This window comes from Mesoplodon mirus (genome assembly GCF_964341445.2).
Source record: "Mesoplodon mirus genome assembly, chromosome: 6".
In the NCBI taxonomy this organism is placed as follows: domain Eukaryota; kingdom Metazoa; phylum Chordata; class Mammalia; order Artiodactyla; family Ziphiidae; genus Mesoplodon; species Mesoplodon mirus.
This window is the reverse complement of record NC_138982.1, coordinates 35,593,795-35,613,762: the sequence shown is the minus strand read 5'-3', so window position 1 is coordinate 35,613,762 and position 19,968 is coordinate 35,593,795. Positions and strand designations below refer to the sequence as shown.

Genomic DNA, 19,968 nt, shown 5'->3' with positions numbered 1-19,968 from the left:
TGTGTATTTAATTAATATATTTCATTATAGAGTATAAATGAGTTTTATTCTTCATAGTTGGGATTGCGAGTTTCAAAGAAATTGGGGGAGGTAAAATTTCTCCCCACTCTTCTGCCCCCTGCTTTCCTCCATCTTTTCACTTGAAGTGTGGAGGTGCAAACTAAGATGAGAATTTGAAAACGGAATAAAATGCAGAAAGTTCGCTATTAAACATTTTCTCTCCTCTTATAACCATAAACATATTATTTAACTTACAGCCGATAGTTCAGAGACTCCCTAATATATTTCATGACAGGAAATACAGTTTGGTTCAGGAATTTCTGAAATGCTTAGTGGAGATTATCTCTTAGGTAACATTTTAGCTCTCTCCAATGGTAGCTTTCCTGAAATGAGTTGTGGTGTAATTTCTAGAAGAGGGGTGCAAATGACTTAGCAGAAAAAAAGAAATGAGACTCTTCCTCCAAAATAAAATATAAGAAAGGGTACACAGGATGGGTATAAGGTGGAAATTGTTAGAGCTGAAAGTATGAATTGATTGAAACAAAAGGAAAAGATGGGTATCTTAGCTATGTGAATGAAATGGAAGGCTTAAAGGAAAAGTAACTTTGAGGAAAGTATTGAAGGATCTCGGAACAGAGAGACAGATGGTTATGAGGAATTATTAATAGTAAGTAAAGACCATAAATATGAAAATCTGAACAGAGTGAACAAAATAAATAAGGCACATATTTAAGAAATTATCAGGAATTGAGTTTAGGTCTCCAATATCTTAAATGTTGACTACCTGAGACTGTAACTGCTTTGTAGTAACTTAGTTCTTAGGAAAGAACATTTTTTGCCTCACTATAAAATAAGGTAATGTGATCTTTTTACAGAAAGTTTTAAAATTTCGAAAATGTAGAATATTTTAAATCACTAGGACTTTGGTTAATTCAATTGGCAAAATGGCTGAAAACAACTAATAATGCTACGTGAAATATAATGAACATCTTATTAAAAGCATCAAAGTGCTGCTGAGGCAGTAAGGAATTATCAAACAAAAAGTGAATGGAAACTGGGAACTCAGAGAACTAAAGGATCACAGAAGTTACTTGAATAAGTGCAGTGATGTACTGGCTTACAAGGGTCAGTTAAACTTTCAGGAATTTTGCAAACTAGTCATTAAACATGGTCATTTTTTTATATATAAATTTATTTATTTATTTTTGGCTGTGTTAGGTCTTCATTGCTGTGTGCAGGCTTCCTCTAGTTGTGGCAAGTGGGGGCTACTCTCATTGCAGTGCATAGGCTTCTCATTGCCATGGCTTCTTTTGTTGCAGAGCATGGGCTCTAGGGTGCGGGCTTCAGTAGTTGTGGCACGTGGGCTCAGTAGTTGTGGCTTGTGGGCTCTAGAGCACAGGCTCAGTAGTTGTGGTGCACAGGCTTAGTTGTTCCGTGGCATGTGGGATCTTCCTGGACCAGGGCTCGAACCTGTGTCCTCTGCATTGGCAGGAGCATTCTTAGCCACTGCACCACCAGGGAAGTCCCAACATGGTCATTATTAAAAATAAAATTAGACAGGCTCTTTGATGGGGCTAATGGTGGACTCCGGGAGGGCTCATGCCAAGGACTACTTCCCAGAACTTCTGCCAGTGTTCTTGTCCCCGCGGTGAAACACAGCCAACCCCTGCCTCTGCAGGAGACCCTCCAACACTAGCAGCCATGTGGCTTACAGGGTCTTGGTGCTCCGGCTGGGTGTCAGGCCTGTGCCTCTGACCAGAGACCTCCCGGCTCCATGTAATATCACATGGCGAAAGCTCTCCCAGAGATCTCCATCTCAACGCTAAGACCCAGCTTCATTCAACAACCAGCAAGCTACAGTGCAGGACACCCTATGCCAAACAACTAGCAAGACAGGAACACAACCCCACCCATTAGCAGAGAGGCTGCCTAAAATCATAATAAGGTCACAGACACCCCAAAACACACCACTGGACGCGGTCCTGCCCACCAGAAGACAGGCACCAGTCCCCTCCACCAGAAGGCCTACACAACCCACTGAACCAACCTTAGCCACTGGGGGCAGACACCAAAAACAACGGGAACTACAAACCTGCAGCCTGTGAAAAGGAGACCCCAAACACAGTAAGTTAAGCAAAATAAGAAGACAGAGAAACACAGCAGATGAAGGAGCAAGGTAAAAACCCACGAGACCAAACAAATGAAGAGGAAATAGGCAGTTTACCTGAGAAAGAATTCAGAGTAATGATAGTAAACATGATCCAAAATCTTGAAAATAGAACGGAGAAAATACAAGAAACGTTTAACAAGGACCTAGAAGAACTAAAGAGCAAACAAACAATGATGAACAACACAGTAAATGAAGTTAAAAATTCTCCAGAAGGAATCAATGGCAGAATAACTGAGGCAGAAGAACGGATAGATGACCTGGAAGATAAAATAGTGGAAATAACTACCACAGAGCAGAATAAAGAAAAATGAGAATGGAGGACAGTCTCAGAGACCTCTGGGACAACATTAAATGCACCGACATTCGAATTATAGGGGTCCCAGAAGAAGAAGAGAAAGAGAAAGGGACTCAGAAAATATTTGAAGAGATTATAGTTGAAAACTTCCCTAATATGGGAAAGGAAATAGTTAAGGCCAGGAAGCGCAGAGAGTCCCATACAGGATAAATCCAAGGAGAAACACACCAAGACACATACTAATCAAACTATCAAAAATTAAATACAAAGAAAAAAATATTAAAAGCAGCAAGGGAAAAGCAACAAATAACATACAAGGGAATCCCATAAGGTTAATAGCTGATCTTTCAACAGAAGCTGCAAGCCAGAAGGGAGTGGCAGGACATATTTAAAGTGATGAAAGGGAAAAACCTACAACCAAGATTACTGTACCCAGCAAGGATCTCATTCAGATTCGATGGGGAAATTAAAACCATTACAGACAAGCAAAAGCTAAGAGAATGCAGCACCACCAAACCAGCTTTACAACAAAAGCTAAAGGAACTTCTCTAGGCAGGAAACACAACAGAAGTAAAAGACCTACAATAATAAACCCAAAACAATTAAGAAAATGACAATTAAGAACATACATATTGATAACTACCTTAAACGTAAATGGATTAAATGCTCCAACCAAAAGACATAGACTGGCTGAATGGATACAAAAACAAGACCCGTATAAATGGTGTCTACAAGAAACCCACTTCAGACCTAGGGACACATTCAGACTGAAAGTGAGGGCATGGAAAAAGATATTCCATGCCAACGGAAGTCAAAGCTGGAGTAGCAATTCTCATATCAGGCAAAATAGACTTTAAAATGAACACTATTACAAGAGACAAAGAAGGACACTACATAATGATCAAGGGATCAATCCAAGAAGAAGATATAACAATTCTAAATATTTATTGCACCCAACATAGGAACACCTCAATACATAAGGCAAATACTAAGAGCCATAAAAGGGGAAATCGACAGTAACACAATCATAGTAGGGGACTTTAACACCCCACTTTCACCAATGGACAGATCATCCAAAATGAAAATAAATAAGGAAACACGAGCTTTAGATGATACATTAAACAAGATGAATTTAATTGATACTTATAGGGCATTCCATCCAAAAACAGCAGATTACACTTTCTTCTCAAGTGCTCATGGAACATTCTCCAGGATAGATCATATCTTGGGTCACAAATTAAGCCTTGGTAAATTTATGAAAATTGAAATCGTATCAAGTATCTTTTCTGACCACAACACTATGAGACTAGATGTCAATTACAGGAAAAAAATCTGTAAAAAATACAAACACATGGGGGCTAAACAATACACCACTAAATAAGCAAGAGATCACTGAAGAAATCAAAGAGGAAATCAAAAAATACCTAGAAACAAATGACAATGAAAGCACGATGACCCAAAACCTATGGGATGCAGCAAAAGCATTTCCAAGAGGGAAGTTTATAGCAATACAATCCTACCTCAAGAAACAAAAAACATCTCAAATACACAACCTAACCTTACACCTAAAGCAATTAGAGAAAGAAGAACAAAAAAAACCCCAAAGTTAGCAGGAGGAAGGAAATAATAAAGATCAGATTAGAAATAAATGAAAAAGAAATAAAGGAAACGATAGCAAAGATCAATAAAACTAAAAGCTGGTTCTTTGAGAAGATAAACATAACTGATAAACCATTAGCCACACTCATCAAGAAAACAAGGGAGGAGACTCAAATCAATAGAATTAAAAATGAAAAACGAAAAGTAACTACTGACACTGCAGAAATACAAAGGAACATGAGAGATTACTACAAGCAACTATATGCCAATAAAATGGCCAACCTGGAAGAAATGAACAAATTTTTAGAAGAGCACAACCTTCCAAGACTGAACGAGGAAGAAATAGAAAATATAAACAGACCAATCACAAGCACTGAAATTGAAACTGTGATTAAAAATCTTCCAACAAACAAAAGCCCAGGACCAGATGCCTTCACAGGCGAATTCTATCAAACATTTAGAGAAGAGCTAACACCTATCCTTCTCAAACTCTTCCAAAATATAGCAGAGGGAGGAACACTCCCAAACTCATTCTACGAGGCCATAACCCTGATGCCAAAACCAGACAAAGATGTCACAAAGAAAGAAAACTACAGGCCAATATCACTGATGAACATAGATGCAAAAATCCTCAACAGAATTCTAGCAAACAGAATCCAACAGCACATTAAAAGGATCATACACCATGATCAAGTGGGGTTTATCCCAGGAATGCAAGGATTCTTCAGTATATGCAAATCAATCAGTGTGATAAACCGTATTAACAAATTGAAGGAGAAAACTCATATGATCCTGTCAATAGATGCAGAAAAGGCTTTCGACAAAATTCAACACCCGTTTATAATAAAAACCCTCCAGAAAGTAGGCATAGAAGGAACTTACCTCAACATAATAAAGGCCATATATGACAAAACCACAGCCAGCATTGTTCTCAGTGGTGAAAAACTGAAACCATTTCCACTAAGATCAGGAACAAGGCAAGGTTGCCCACTCTCACCAGTATTATTCAACATAGTTTTGGAAGTTTTAGCCACAGCAATCAGAAGAAAAAGATAAAAGGAATCTAAATCAGAAAAGAAAAAGTAAAAGACCTGTATGCAGAAAACTATAAGACGATGAAGGAAATTAAAGATGCTACAGACAGATGGAGAGATATACCATGTTCTTGAATTGGAAGAATGAACATTGTGGAAATGACTGTACTACCCAAAACAATCTACAGATTCAGTGCAATCCCTATCAAACTACCAATGGCATTTTTCACAGAACTAGAACAAAACATTTCACAATTTGTATGGAAACACAAAAGACCCCGAATAGCCAAAGCAATCTTGAGAAAGAAAAACGGAGCTGGAGGAATCAGGCTCCCTGACTTCAGACTACACTAAAAAGCTACAGTCATCAAGACAGTATGGTACTGGCACAAAAACAGAAATAAAGCTCAATGGAACAGGATAGAAAGCCCAGAGATAAACCCACACATATATGGTCACCTTGTCTTTGATATAGGAGGCAAGAATATACAGTGGAGAAAAGACAGCCTCTTTCCCAGTGCTGGAAAAGCTGGACAGCTACATGTAAAAGAATGAAATTAGAACACACTCTAACACCATATACAAAAATAAACTCAAAATGGATTAAAGACCTAAATCTCAGGCCAGACACTGTAAAATTCTTAGAGGAAAACCTAGGCAGAAGAACACTCTATGACATAAATCATAGCAAGATCCTTTTGACCCACCTCCTAGAGAAATGGAAGTAAAAACAAAAATAAATGGAACCTAATGAAACTTAAAAGCTTTTGCACAGCAAAGGAAACCATAAACAAGATGAAAAGACAACCCTCAGAATGGGAGAAAATATTTGCAAATGAAGCATCTGACACAGGATTAATCTCCAAAATTTACAAGCAGCTCAATATCAGAAAAACAAACAACTCAATCCAAAAATGGATAGAAGACCTAAACAAACATTTCTCCAAAGAAGACATACAGTTTGCCAACAAACACATGAAAGGATGTTCAACATCACTAATCATTAGAGAAATGCAAATCCAAACTACAATGAGGTATCACCTCACACCAGTCAGAATGGCCATCATCCAAAAATCTACAAACAATAAATGCTGGAGAGGGTGTGGGGAAAATGGAACCCTCTTGCAATGTTGGTGGGAATGTAAATTGATACAGCCACTATGGAGAACAGTATGCAGGTTCCTTAAAAAACTAAAAATAGAACTACCATATGACCCAGCAATCCCACTACTGGGCATATACCCTGAGAAAACCATAATTCAAAAAGAGTCATGTACCACAATGTTCATTGCAGCTCTATTTACAATAGCCAGGACATGGAAGCAACCTAAGTGTCCATCGACAGATGAATGGATAAAAAAGATGTGGCACATATATACAATGGAATATTACTCAGCCATAAAAGGAATGAAATTGAGTTATTTGTAGTGAGGTGGATGGACCTAGAGACTGTCATACAGAGTGAAGTAAGTCAGAAAGAGAAAAATACCATATGGTAACACATACATATGGAATCTAAAAAAAAAAAAAGGTTCTAAAGAACCTAGGGGCAAGACAGGAATAAAGACGCAGACATAAAGAATGGATTTCATGACATGGGGAGGGGGAAATGTAAGCTGGGATGAAGTAAAAGAGTGGCATGGACATATATACACTACCAAATGTAAAATAGATCACTAGTGGGAAGCAGCTGCATAGCACAGGGAGATCAGCTTGGTGCTTTGTGTCCACCTAGATGGGTGAGATAGGGAGGGTGGGAGGGAGAGGCAAGAGGGAGGAGTTATGTGGACGTATGTGTATGTATAGCTGATTCAGTTTGTTATACAGCAGAAACTAACACACCACTGTAAAGCAATTATACTCTAATAAAGGTGTTTTTAAAATAAATAAATAAATAAATAAAAATTCAAATCTTAAAAAAAAATAAGATAGATTTAAAACTGAATTGCAAAGAAAAACCAAAAACTGAATTGCCCAGAACTCCCCACTCCCCACCCCCAGAATAAAATTAAGATAGCAAAACCAGATGAAAAGTTATCCCCATGAACCTCAATAGGTATAAACAAGCTGTCAGCAGCTGTAAGACCCCATGATATCAGCATCTGTACCCGGAGAAGCAGTAGAAGAAGCCCAAAAGCCTATCTGTACTCATTTAAAAAACGAAGTGGATCTATTGAGAGCTGCCTCTGAAACTATAAGGGTTTTTGCACAATCTACATGTGAGTGCAAGGGATCTGCAATAAGGTGTGAAGAAGCTGGAGCAGTCTGAGCCCCATGACACAATTAACCAGCTATAGCTCCCTTTTAGTTCAAAGCCCCACACCAAGGAACAATTACTAGGAATAAAATCCAAATTGAGCAGGATAGGGATAATAGAGCCAAAGGACATAGAAAGTCCAGATGAGTGGGGGGAAAGAAAGCCAGAAGATCTCACAGTATATGAGATATATCTTTGAACACTTGACAGTAACAGCAAAAGGGAGTTTTAGAGCTGTGGAGATAGAAAAGCCATCCTGATGCAATACTCTTACCTAAAAAAGTTCAGGAAAACTAATTTCTCATAAAAATGAACAACAGAAAAGGATCAAGATTGAATCCAATGGAAACCTATTTGAAAAATGAAAATAAGAATCAGAATAATGTCTCTACAATGAAAGTATGCCAGAAAGACATGCCCACAAAACAAATGAAAAGTATAACCTAATATTGCAAAACAAGTTAAAGGAAAATGAATATATGGAAGAACAATATAAATGAGTTAATAGAACTCAGGAAATTATAAAAATAAAGAAAAATTCTATTTCAAAAATTAAGTTTAACTAGAAGGAGTACACAATAGTTATTTAAAGCAGGTAGGTAAAAAAGAATTTTTAAAAATCAAAAATAAAGAGTTCTTTCCCTTCCACATCCTGATCAATTTTGTATTAAAGCCATTAGGTGAAGCATAGCAAGGTAATTATGTGCATTGCAGGGCTGGGAAGGTGGGGGACATCTATGGTAAACCGTTAGGACTTAACCATGATGAGGGCTTCCACACAAGCAACTGTCCTGGTGTGAGGAGTTGGAGCCTGAGCAGAGTGAGATGGTTACACATAGGACTGGTCAGAGGCCAGTCTGGAAAGTCGATGGTACTAGAAGTAGAAGGCTAGTTACATACAGAGAGATTGATCAAAGGAATATATATTTTAAGGGTAATGTTGTCTGTGATTTTCAGTGTTGGAGAAGAGAGTTATAAATATTGAAAAGAAGAAAACTAAATATAGACCATATATTATTAGATTAGAATTGGAGAAATTTTTATGAACATATTATTTTCAGTTTACATAATATAAACATATAGTTATAAATGTGTATCTATTTTACATATATATATATATGTAATTCCCTGGCTCTATCCACTGAGAAGGCCTGGGCTCAATGCCACCCCAGTAGCAATGAGCACACCGAAGCCTCAGATCTTAGCTTCTAAATACTATTCCCCATCTAAATTACCAAGGCTGTTTGGATAAATGGCCTGTTCCAGGAGTGGGCCAGGGAAATATTACAGATTACTCTGTAATATTAGATTACTCTGTAATATTTTATTCCAGAAAGCAAGGAAGTGCTCAAGGAATGATGGGGGCATGTCAAAGGGCACATAATCCAATTTGAAAGAGTTCCCACTGGCCAAATTGAGAACAATTTGAACATCAAATTGATGATAATAATACCTGATAGTAATCCACTGAATAAACTAAGATATCATGGGTCTTTACTAATATAAATAAATGAATTAATTGAAAGTTTGATGAGAATGGAGATGTGTACATGGTTTCAATAACTTGCTATTTGCAAATGGAAAAAAAGTAATTTTGCAGTAGAGAAACCTGGCAGACACAACCTTCATCAAGTGCTGAAAATTTATAGCATCAGTAATGGGACAAATCAAAAATGTATACCACCTGGTAGGGTGCATTGAAAAGAACATACGTCTCTTCTGTGACATTCCTGCCAAAGTTGCAGGACTAATCATGTGGGGGTAAATCTAAAGGGACATTCTACAAAATAATTGGCCTCTAATTTTCAACAGTAGCAAGATTACAAAGTCAAGGAGAGACTGAGAAACTGCTCTGACTGGAGGAGACTTTAAAAACATGACAATTTTAATGCCTATATGCTCTGATATAACTCATGATTTCAGAATGGATCCTTTTGCTATTAAGGACATTATTGGGGAAGCTTCAGTAGGATGTGAGCATTAGATGTAGTAATGTATTAACATTGCTTTCTTGATTTTGATGGTTTTGTGATTGTATAAGAAAATATCTTTATTTGTAGGCATTACACACTGAGAATTCAAGAGTGACATCAGAGTAGCATGTTACTCTCAAACGGTTCAGGAAAAAGTTTGTGATTGCTTCAATCTTTAAAAATATATTAATTTTTTAAAAAGAATAAGAAAGGGTTTGAGAGTGACAGATGTAGAAAGTAGGCAGAGAATATTCAACATGCATATAATAGTCTCATAGGAAAAAACCAAAACAGTACAACAAAACAAATAATAAAAATATATAAACAAGAAAACTTTTCTGAAATTAAAAATAATAATAATTTAAGCTACATATCAAAAGGACAATCCAGGTACCTAAGGTAATAACCATCACTGAGAAACATTCTAATAAAATTATTGGAATTAAGAGAAAAAATTTGGTGAAATTCCAGGCCCCCAAAAAATGTTTTTTTAAAGAAAAGAAAATGAGGTTGTCATCAGAACTTCATCCTCCATCGTTTATAAGAGACAATGGAGTCAACATAGTTAAGAATCAAAGAAAGAAACTGTGAATCAAACAGGCTTGAAATATAAAGACTGCAGTCAAATGTATCAACAGAGAATTAGGATGATATTGTTCACATAAACCCTTCCTGAGGAGAAAGAACAAACTTCAGACACCAAAAATGGAAGAGATGCTAACATAAAGACTGGTGTTAGTAATTAAGATAGTTATAAGGAAAAGAATGTATAATATGAAAAACTGTATGCTATGACAGTTTGGAAAAAATGCAGTTATCAGAAAATGGGGGTAGAATTGTAGGTAATGTGAAAATAGAAGGACTTGCCTGGTGGTGCAGTAGTTAAGAATCCAGCTGCCAATGCAAGGGACACGGGTTCAAACCCTGGTCCGGGAGGATCCCACATGCCGTGGAGCAACTAAGCCCGCGCACGACAACTACTGAGCCTGCGCTCTAGAGCCTGCAAGCCACAACTACTGAGCCCATGCTCCGCATCTGCTGAAGCCCGCGTGCTCTAGGGCCTGCATGCTGCAACTGCTGAGTCCACGTGCTGCAACTACTGAAGCCTGTACACCTAGAGCCCACGCTCTGCAACAAGAGAAGCCACTGCAATGAGAAACCCACGCACTGCAACAAAGAGTAGCCCCCCTTTACCGCAACTAGAGAAAGCCCGCATGCAGCAATGAAGACCCAACGCAGCAGGATAAAAGAAATTAGAATAAACTTTCTGATTGCTTTGAAGTTATTAATATAAAAGGATAATATTTCAAAATAGATCTGGGGAGATTGCTCATAGTAGGGGACCAAAAGCCAAACCAAGAGTTATCATTAGAACAACAGAATAAAGCTTCCTAATTTTATATTTATATATTTACTTTTATAAATATTTAAATTTTATTAAGTATATATAAATGTTTATAAGTGTTTTATAAACATTTATTAAAATATAAATTTTATATAAATATTTTATGTATTCATATAATATGATCCCTTGTTTAGGAATCTAGTGTGCATGTGTGCGTGTATATATATATATATAAATTTAGGAAGGCTTGTCCTTGTGTGTGTGTGTGTATGTATATACGTGTATGTATATATGAACAAATAGACTGCACAGTGAAACTGTGTTCTAGTTGCTATTACTTCATAACCACCCCTAAAGCTCAGTGGATTAAAACAACAGTCATTTTATGGATTCACTATGTTAGGAATTCAGCCAGAATTTTGGCTTGTATGGTCCTTGTGGCGTAGACCGAGGTCACTTAATGGGATTCAGCTGATGGATGAGCTGCTTTGGAAGGTCCAAAATGGCTTCACTCCCCTTATCTTGGGACTTTGTTGGCACCAGCTAGAAGTTTGGGCTCAGAGAACTATCACATGACCTCTGAAGAGTGGTGCTTTGAGAGTAGTTAGACTTCTTACATGGTGTCTGGCTTCCTCCAGATCAAGCATCCCATAAGAACCAGGCAAATGTTCCATGGACTCTTCTGATGTAACCTAGAAAGTCACATATGATCGTTTCTACCACATTCACTTGCTTACAATTGAGTCATAAGACCAGATTCAAATTCAATTGAGTCATAAGCCCAAATTCAAGAAGGGGATTAGACTCCACCTCTTGTTCGGGGAATGGCAAGGTCACATAGTACAAGAACATGTGGGATGCCAGGCATCTTTGGAATATATAATCTGCCACAAGCTATGTGTATAAAAGTCATGTATATATATATATATATTCAACATATGAACATAAAATATAAAACATAAAATAGAATGAATAGAACTGGAGATCACACAACTTCAATTATATCAAAAGTTAATTCAGCTTAATTGTTACAAGAAAACAATTTTCAGGTTTGCTAGTAAAGCAAAATCTAACCCTATATAGAATCTTGTTGTAACAAAGAGATAGAGGTTAGAAGTAAAACCATATAGCTATAAAAAAAAGAATGAGGGACATCTGTATATGCTGCTATGGAGCATTCTTACTATTACTGCAATAAGACTACTTATTATTAAATAAAATAAGCAGGGCTTCGCTGGTGGCGCAGTGGTTGAGAATCTGCCTGCTAATGCAGGGGAAACGGGTTCAAGCCCTGGTCTGGGAGGATCCCACATGCCGTGGAGCAACTAGGCCCGTGAGCCACAACTACTGAGCCTGCGCGTCTGGAGCCTGTGCTCTGCAACAAGAGAGGCCGCGACAGTGAGAGGCCCGCTCACCGTGATGAAGAGTGGCCCCCGCTTGCCACAACTAGAGATAGCCCTTGCACAGAAACAAAGACCCAACACAGCAAAAATAATAAATTAATTAATTTTAAAAAATAAAATAAGCAATGTGGAGAAATGTGTATGTTACTCTTTATTAAAGAAGGAGGAACAATACATATATGTGTGTGTACATATACATAATTATAAAATATATGTATAGTTTAAATATACATATATTAATATAGAATAAATATAAACATACTTGTTTGTTACATATATGTTTACTTGTATTATTAAAAGTGGCAGTATAAATATTTCTTTAAATGTTTATAATGACCAGGACAGAGTAGGATAGGGAGAGAGGGATATTCTTGTTTGATATCCTTGTTTTATAGATTTGACTTTGGAACTGTTTTACCTACCTATAAAAACAATGAAAAATGTAAAAAGCAACCCCTAAAAATTGAAGTTGAAAATTAAAATGAACAAATGAACCTGGATGTATATCCAGCTGGCAGCCTTAACACCTAGGAAGGAACTATTCCCAGAATATACAGTATTCAACTGTATATTCCTAATAAGCCATACTCCAAAGATAAAAAGAACTAGAAAAGGTAGTTAACTGTTTTTAGTAATCATGTCATGGTTGTAGTTTTGGTATTATTTTAAGACTGTTGTGAATATAATATGGGTTAAAACAAGTAAGTCGTGATGGGTCCTCTAATTCTGTTATCCCCAGTGTCTTGAGAACCAGGATTCTTCATATGCAAGGAAGCATATAAAGTAAGAAGAGATTAAGTAAAAACCTAATGACCCTAACTTTTAATTAGAAGAACCAGTATAAACTCAGGATTCACTTCATATTTTTAATCTTTATCTTCATCCATCAATCTGTCTGTATCTTAGCTGTGTCTACATAGACTAAAGATTTGCCATGAGTTGATAATTGTTGAATTGTCAGGGATTCATTTTTACGAATCAGTCTACTAATGTTTATACTTTAAATTTTCTATTATATTTTTAAAGGGCAATAAAAGAATATTTTATTACATATTATTGTGAGCATTTAAATATTTCTGAGTTTTTTGATGAATTGTTGCTTCAATTCCTTAATCTTGGTATCCAGAAAACAAGCTTGATGACGGTGGTGAAAGGAAGAGCAACTCAGCAATAGTCATGCTTACTCTTACTTTGTCTCCTTAAACTACACACGCTCCAGACAAGTTACTTGCTCTTGCTATAAGACTAGTTTTATTAAAAAATCTAATGAAATCTGACTTGTCTGTTAGTTGTTTATTGTAAATAGAGAAAAAGGTATAAGTGTGTATAACCGTGTAATTGCAGTATTTTTGAAAAAGTGCTTAAACTTTTTGTTATTAATAGGTTTGGTAGCTTTTAATGTATGATATAGTTTAAAATAGTCCATCTTCAAAATCATATTTGTTTTTGTATAAAAAGTATCTTAAATAAAATGTTTATTCCTTCAGATTGCTTTTGTGCATCTTATTTTAACATTTTGAAAATTTATAAATTATAAAATGAGTTGAAGTAAATTTAATTTCATTTATTAACTTACTAAGGCATATTTTTCGCATATTATTGACCCTGCACAAGTTCTATAATTTGAAAATACAGGATTAGCTGATTTCTTCACAGAAAAAGTCAGTAAACAAAGCATCTAGTATACATTATTTAGGCTTTTTTTAAGTATAAAAATTAGAATAAATCCTACTTTTTAAAATTTACAGTTAAATTCGACAGTAAAATTGATACTGCTATTTGATGCATGGAAATTGTCCTTTATTAAATGTGATACGAACTTTAAAATAGCATACTGAAAATACTATTTTCAACCAGTTCTAATTCATGGTGCACTTAGAGATTGTTAAGTTTTAAAATTTGCATATTGGGCAAAATCTTGTATAGATTACTCTTTTAAGGTTCTGACCACATTTAATCAATTATAAGACAGCTTACATATTTAATACTTTATCTTCAAGTAATTTGTTTTTTTAGAATATAAAATATGAATTTATTTCTCTTTTTTCTTCCATCAGAATACAGTCGTTTTGAAGCCAAAATACATGACTTACGGGAGCAGATGATGAATAGTAGCATTAGTTCAGGTTCAGGTTCTCTTCGAACTAGCCAGAAGCGATCCCTCTATGTCAGGTAAATTTTTTAAATTTCTCATTATTGCAGTCTTTATGCATGCATGCAGATTCTTTCAGGTTTTTCACCATGACTTAGTTTTACTGTAGAAAAGTGTATTGCAAACCAAGGAAATGTTTTTTTATGATTGATTTCCTGATAGTGTGTCTTTCAGGAGTTGGAGTATTATTATAATTTTATTAATGAAAGTTATATAACCTCTTGAATAATAATAGTATGATAAAGAAAGACAAAATAAATACAAACCAGAAAATTTTTTAAGTTGATATTTTACTGGGTGACGAGTGTAGCTTGATATGTCATATCATCCAACACTTGTGTTTACCTGTATCTTTTTATAATAAAATATTCTTCATTTGAGTAACATTTAATTTCTATAGTAATTTCCACCAGTTCTGTTTTCACGGCAGTAATTTATGTCTGCCTACCTGGATAGTGTACACCTCTAATTTGTGAGCATTTCTAGGGTCTCGTGGAGTAAATCTTGTTTCAATATCCTTCTCTTCAGGCACCCCACTTAGAGCTTCCTCTACTCTGCTAAGTTTACCGTCATTCAAAACCATGTTAAACTCTCTTTCCTCCCTGTTGTCATCTCTCTTTTGTATTTGTTTTCGGTGGTGGTGGTGGTGGTGGTGTCATTTTAGTGAGTTTCAGGACGGAAAGGAAATACAAGCATTACCTCAGAGATATTGCAGGTTTAGTTCCAGACCACTGCAATACAGTGAATATCACAGTAAAGCGGGTCACGAATTTTTTGGTTTCCCAGTGTATATAAAAGTTATGTTTGTACTATACTGTAGTCTGTTAAATGTGCAATAGAATTATGTCTTTTAAAAAAATACATACCTCAATTTAAAAATATTTTATTGCTAAAAATGCTAACCACCAATGAGCCTTACGCAAGTCATAGTTTTATTTTGCTGATGGATGGTCCTGCCTCCATATTGATGACTGCTGACTGATCAGGGTTGTGTTGCTGGAGGTTGGGGTGGCTGTGGCAGTTTCCTAAAAATAAGACACCAGTGAAGTTTGCAAACTGACTGACTCTTCCGTTCATGAACAGTTTCTCTGTAGCATGCAAGGCAATTTGACAGCATTTTACCCACAATCAACTTCTTTCAAAATTGCACTCAGCTCTCTCAAATCCTGCTGCTGCTTTATCAAATAAGTTGATGTAATATTTCCATCCCTTGTTGTCATTTCAATAATCTTCACAGCATCTTCACCAGGAGTGGGTGCACATCTGTAGTTACTTCCTCCGCTGAGGTCTCAAACCCCTCAAAGTCATCAGTGAGGATTGGAATCAACTTCTTGCAAACTCCTGTTAATATTGATATTTTGACCTCTTCCATGAATCACCAATGTTCTTAATGGCATCTAGAATAGTGAATCCTTTATGGGAGGTTTTCAATTTACTTTGTCCAGATCCATCAGAGGAATCACTATCACTAGTAAGTCTTGAAAGTCAGAATTACTCATTGATCCATGAGCTACAGAATGGAAGTTGTCTTAGCAGTCATGAAAACAGCATTAATCTCATTTTACACTTCCATCAAAGCTCTTGGGTGACCAGGTACATTGTCAATGAGCAGTATAATATTTTGAAAGAAAAAAAATTTTTTGAGCAGTAGGTCTCAACAGTGTTCTTAAAATATTCAGTAAACCATGTTGTAAACAAATGTGCTGTCACCCAGGCTTTGTTGTTTCATTTTTATAGCACAGGCAGAGTAGATTTAGCATAATTCTTAAGAGCCGTAGGATTTTCAGAATGGTAAATGAGCATGGCTTATCTTAAACTCACCAGCTGCATTAGCCCCTAACAAGAGAGTCAGCCTGCCCTTTGAAGCTTGGAAGCCTGGCATTGACTTCTCTCTAGCTATGAAAGTTCTAGATGGCATCTATAAGGCTGTTTTGTCCACATCAAAAATCTGTTGTTTAGTGTAACCACCTTCATTACTTATTTAGATCTTCTGGATAACTTGTTGCAGCTTCTACATCAGCACTTGCTGCTTTACCTTGCACTTCTATGTTACGGAGATTGCTTCTTTCCTGAAACCTTATGAACCAACCTCTGCTAGCTTTGAACTTTTCTGCAGCTTCCTCACCTCTCTCAGCCTTCATGGAATTGAAGAGAGTTTGGGCCTTACTCTGGATTACCCTTTGGCTTAAAGGAACGTTGTGGCTGGTTTGATCATCTATCCAGACCACTAAAACTTTCTCAGTATCAGCAGTAAAGCTGTTTCACTTTATTATTCCTGTGTTTACTCAAGTAGCACTTTCATTTTTTTTCTACTTAGCTAACCGTTTGATGCAAGAAGCCTAGTTTTTGGCCTATCTTGGCTTTCAACATGCCTTCCTCACTAAGCTTAACCATTTCTAGCTGATTTAAAGTGAGAGACCTGTGACTCTTCCTTTCATGTGAACATTTAGAGGCCATTGTAGGGCCTAATTTCAATATTGTTGTGTCTCAAGGAATAGGGAGTCCCAAGGAGATGGGAGGGAGATGGGGAAGGGCCAGTTGGTAGAGCAGTCAGGACACACATTTATCAATTAAGGTACCATCTTATAAGAGCATGGTTCGTGATGCACCAAAATGATTACAATAGTAACGTTAAAGATCACCATAATAAATATAATAATAATGAAAAAGTTTGAAATATCGGGAGAATTACCAAAATGTGACATAGAGACATGCAGTGAGCAAATGTCAGAAAAATGACACCAGTAGACTTGGGATTACCACAGGGTTATGCCAACCCAACACAGGGTTGCCACAAAACCTTCAATTTGTTAAACCCCCCCCCACACACACACAATATCTGGCAAGTGCAATAAGGTAAAGCACAATAAAATGAGGTATGCCTGTAGATACATGTAGCCAATCTGCCATAGTTAACCAGAAGTCTTATGGTTCTTTTTAGTAAATGTATTTTTCATTTCAAAAGTAAAAATAAAGTTAAGGCTACAAAAGACTACATACAGTAAGATACCTTTTTATAAAGCTCTGAAACAGGTAAAATCATACATAATTACTTAGTCATCCCATATGTGTGTGATAAAACCAAACCAACAAAAAAGGGTAAGGAGCAAGGAAATAATAAACACTGTATTCAGAATGGTGGTTACCTTCTAATAGTGCTTAACTCTTAATCTGAGGGAAACAGTATCAAGGGGAAAAATACATAGGTGAATGTAAGTTACTGATAAAAGTTTTGTGTATAGTCTTAGGTTGGAGAGTAGATTAACAGGTGTTCATTATATTCTTATGATTAATAGCTCAAGTAAGTATTCCATGAGTTCCTTCTTTTAATTAATCCGAGTACTAAAAGACAAAGTTTAAATGCTAACATAGGGAGTAGAGATTGTGAGTGATTTCTTCGTTGCTCATCGGTAATATAGTTGTGTTGATTTTGTAATTCAAAAGATTAATTTATGATAATAAAAATGTTGAGATGTAGTATTTTCCCTTTTCTGAATATCCTGTGGCATTTGTTCTACCTCTTAAGGTACTTTATTTGCTATTTTATATTCTGTTTATTTGTATCTTCATCATCTTTGTCATCTTTATCTTAGCCATATCTACTTAATTACCTTTTAAAATAAATATTTAATAAATTACTAACTATATCAAACCTTTGTATTATTTGACGTTAACTATATTTTTCCAGTAGAAAGACGTTTCCTTAGTATTCAGAGTTTATTGAAGTAATGACTTCGCATTTATATCATTTATAATCTTTATCTTACAGTTGTAGAATTCTTTCTTCAAATAAAATCCAATGTATTGGATATGTTTTAATATATGTTTAAGTAAGCCTTCCCACTTTTAATTCTCACCTACTTCCTTCACACTGTTAGCCACTGAAAAGTCTTGAAAGAACACATTTGAAAACCATTAACTAGTTCATTCATTTAGCCATCAAATAATTTCACCCCTCTTCAGTTTTACTTCAAGAGATAGAGTCTTAAAAGTTGGGTAACATGAAAAGGAATATGATTTGTATCCTAATTTCCCATTAAATTAGAACAAAAGAATGAATAAATTGTATTATAAATGTAATTCCTGGGATCCTTCCTGTACTCTTGTTAGAGGTTTTTTGAATATAAGAATTTAATTTGTCACCATTCTAAGGCAATTATACTCCAATAAAGATGTTAAAGAAAAAGAATTTAATTTGTTTAAATATTGTACACTAATTAAGTATCAGGACACTATTTTCTTGTTATCAAATTTTAAAATATTCCTAACATTTTGCAAGTACTGTATTAAATTAATACAGTATTTTTTCCAAAATGGTTGGCAGCTGTTAAAGTCATCATCATCTGTAGTTAGTTTTCATCATTGTTATTGACTCTGAAAACCCTATTAATTATAGTTTTACGAACAAATGAAAGGAATAGTTAACTGGGAAAATAATCACTCTGTTGATCTAGTCTTAAAGTCCACAAATGGTGAATCAGATCAGTCAGGAAATTTGTTTACCCAAGTGTGTCTAGTCAAAATAAAGAGAAGAGTCTCTTTTAATATTGACTTTATTAATTTAGAACAACTGACCAGATTTGTCTTCATTTTAGAATTCATTACAGGTTGCCATTGGATTGTACTAAAAGTATTTTTTTTAATTTCTCATACAGTATTGAGAGAAATAAGGTAGTATATCTATTAACATAACAAGTTAATTTTGCTATTTCTTTTTAGTCTCATTGTCTTATATTGGGTTGGCCGAAAAGTTCGTTCGGGCTTTTCTGTAACGTCTCACGGAAAAGCCCGAGCAAACTTTTTGGTCAACCCAATAATATAACACAAAATTGAGCTTGGCATTATTCTGCCTACCATGGTACATTGTTTAATTATCTACCCAGATTATATATATATTTTTAGGATCCTGTTTATTTAATATTCATAATATAAGAAATAATTATGGACTTTTTTCTTCTTAATCTAGGGCCCTTTTTGATTATGACAAGACTAAAGACAGTGGCCTTCCTAGTCAGGGATTGAACTTCAAATTTGGAGATATCCTCCATGTTATTAATGCTTCTGATGACGAATGGTGGCAGGCCAGGCAGGTTACACCAGATGGTGAAAGTGATGAAGTTGGGGTGATTCCCAGTAAACGCAGGTAAATATAAGTCTGTTACAGTCTTACCACTTGAAAATCAGACAACATAAATAATTGCTGTTTCTTTAAATTTCTTTTACTGAAGTGGTGATTTTATGCTCAGTTTTATATATTGTGTTTCACAACCATTTAATTTTGTTCACCTTTTGTTGTAACCAATGACATAGTAAGAGAATATGATGCCCCCAAATAGAAATTTCTCTAAAGCTCCTACTAGTTGCTAAAAACAAAATGAGTATATTTTAAGTCACTGTGCCATACATCTATACCAGTGGAGGGAGAGAGAATTAAAAGCCTTTGTAGTTTTCCCATGTAGATGGTGTTAAAACCTAAATTTTCAGGGGTTTTGATTGTGTGAATTGCCTCCTCTAGGCTTAAAAAATGAAAGCATTTTAAGTAAATGCAAAATTTTTAGAAATATCTAAGAATGTGTTTCACATCTCTGTTTTCTTGCTTAATTTAAAAGTATCCATGCATTCACTGCTCTTTCCTCTTTGCTTTTAACTGTTTATTGTAGTGATTCGCTCACTGGTACATACTAAACCATCTAGTGGCAAAAGTGGTTAAGTGCAGATTGTCTTTGAAAAGGGTGATCCC

The 19,968-nt window shown here is 35.6% G+C and overlaps 1 protein-coding gene across 10 annotated transcripts in view; it reads left to right on the top strand.

Annotated features, from left to right (window-relative positions):
* Nucleotides 1-19,968, top strand: part of DLG1 (discs large MAGUK scaffold protein 1) — a 288,677-nt gene that overhangs the window by 219,972 nt on the left and 48,737 nt on the right. For all 10 annotated transcript variants that reach the window (XM_082625021.1, XM_082625022.1, XM_082625027.1 and 7 more), the window contains 2 exons: nt 14,134-14,248; nt 19,195-19,371. In XM_082625021.1, coding sequence (XP_082481147.1) covers nt 14,134-14,248; nt 19,195-19,371 — 292 coding nt within the window. The remainder of the gene's footprint in view (nt 1-14,133; nt 14,249-19,194; nt 19,372-19,968) is intronic.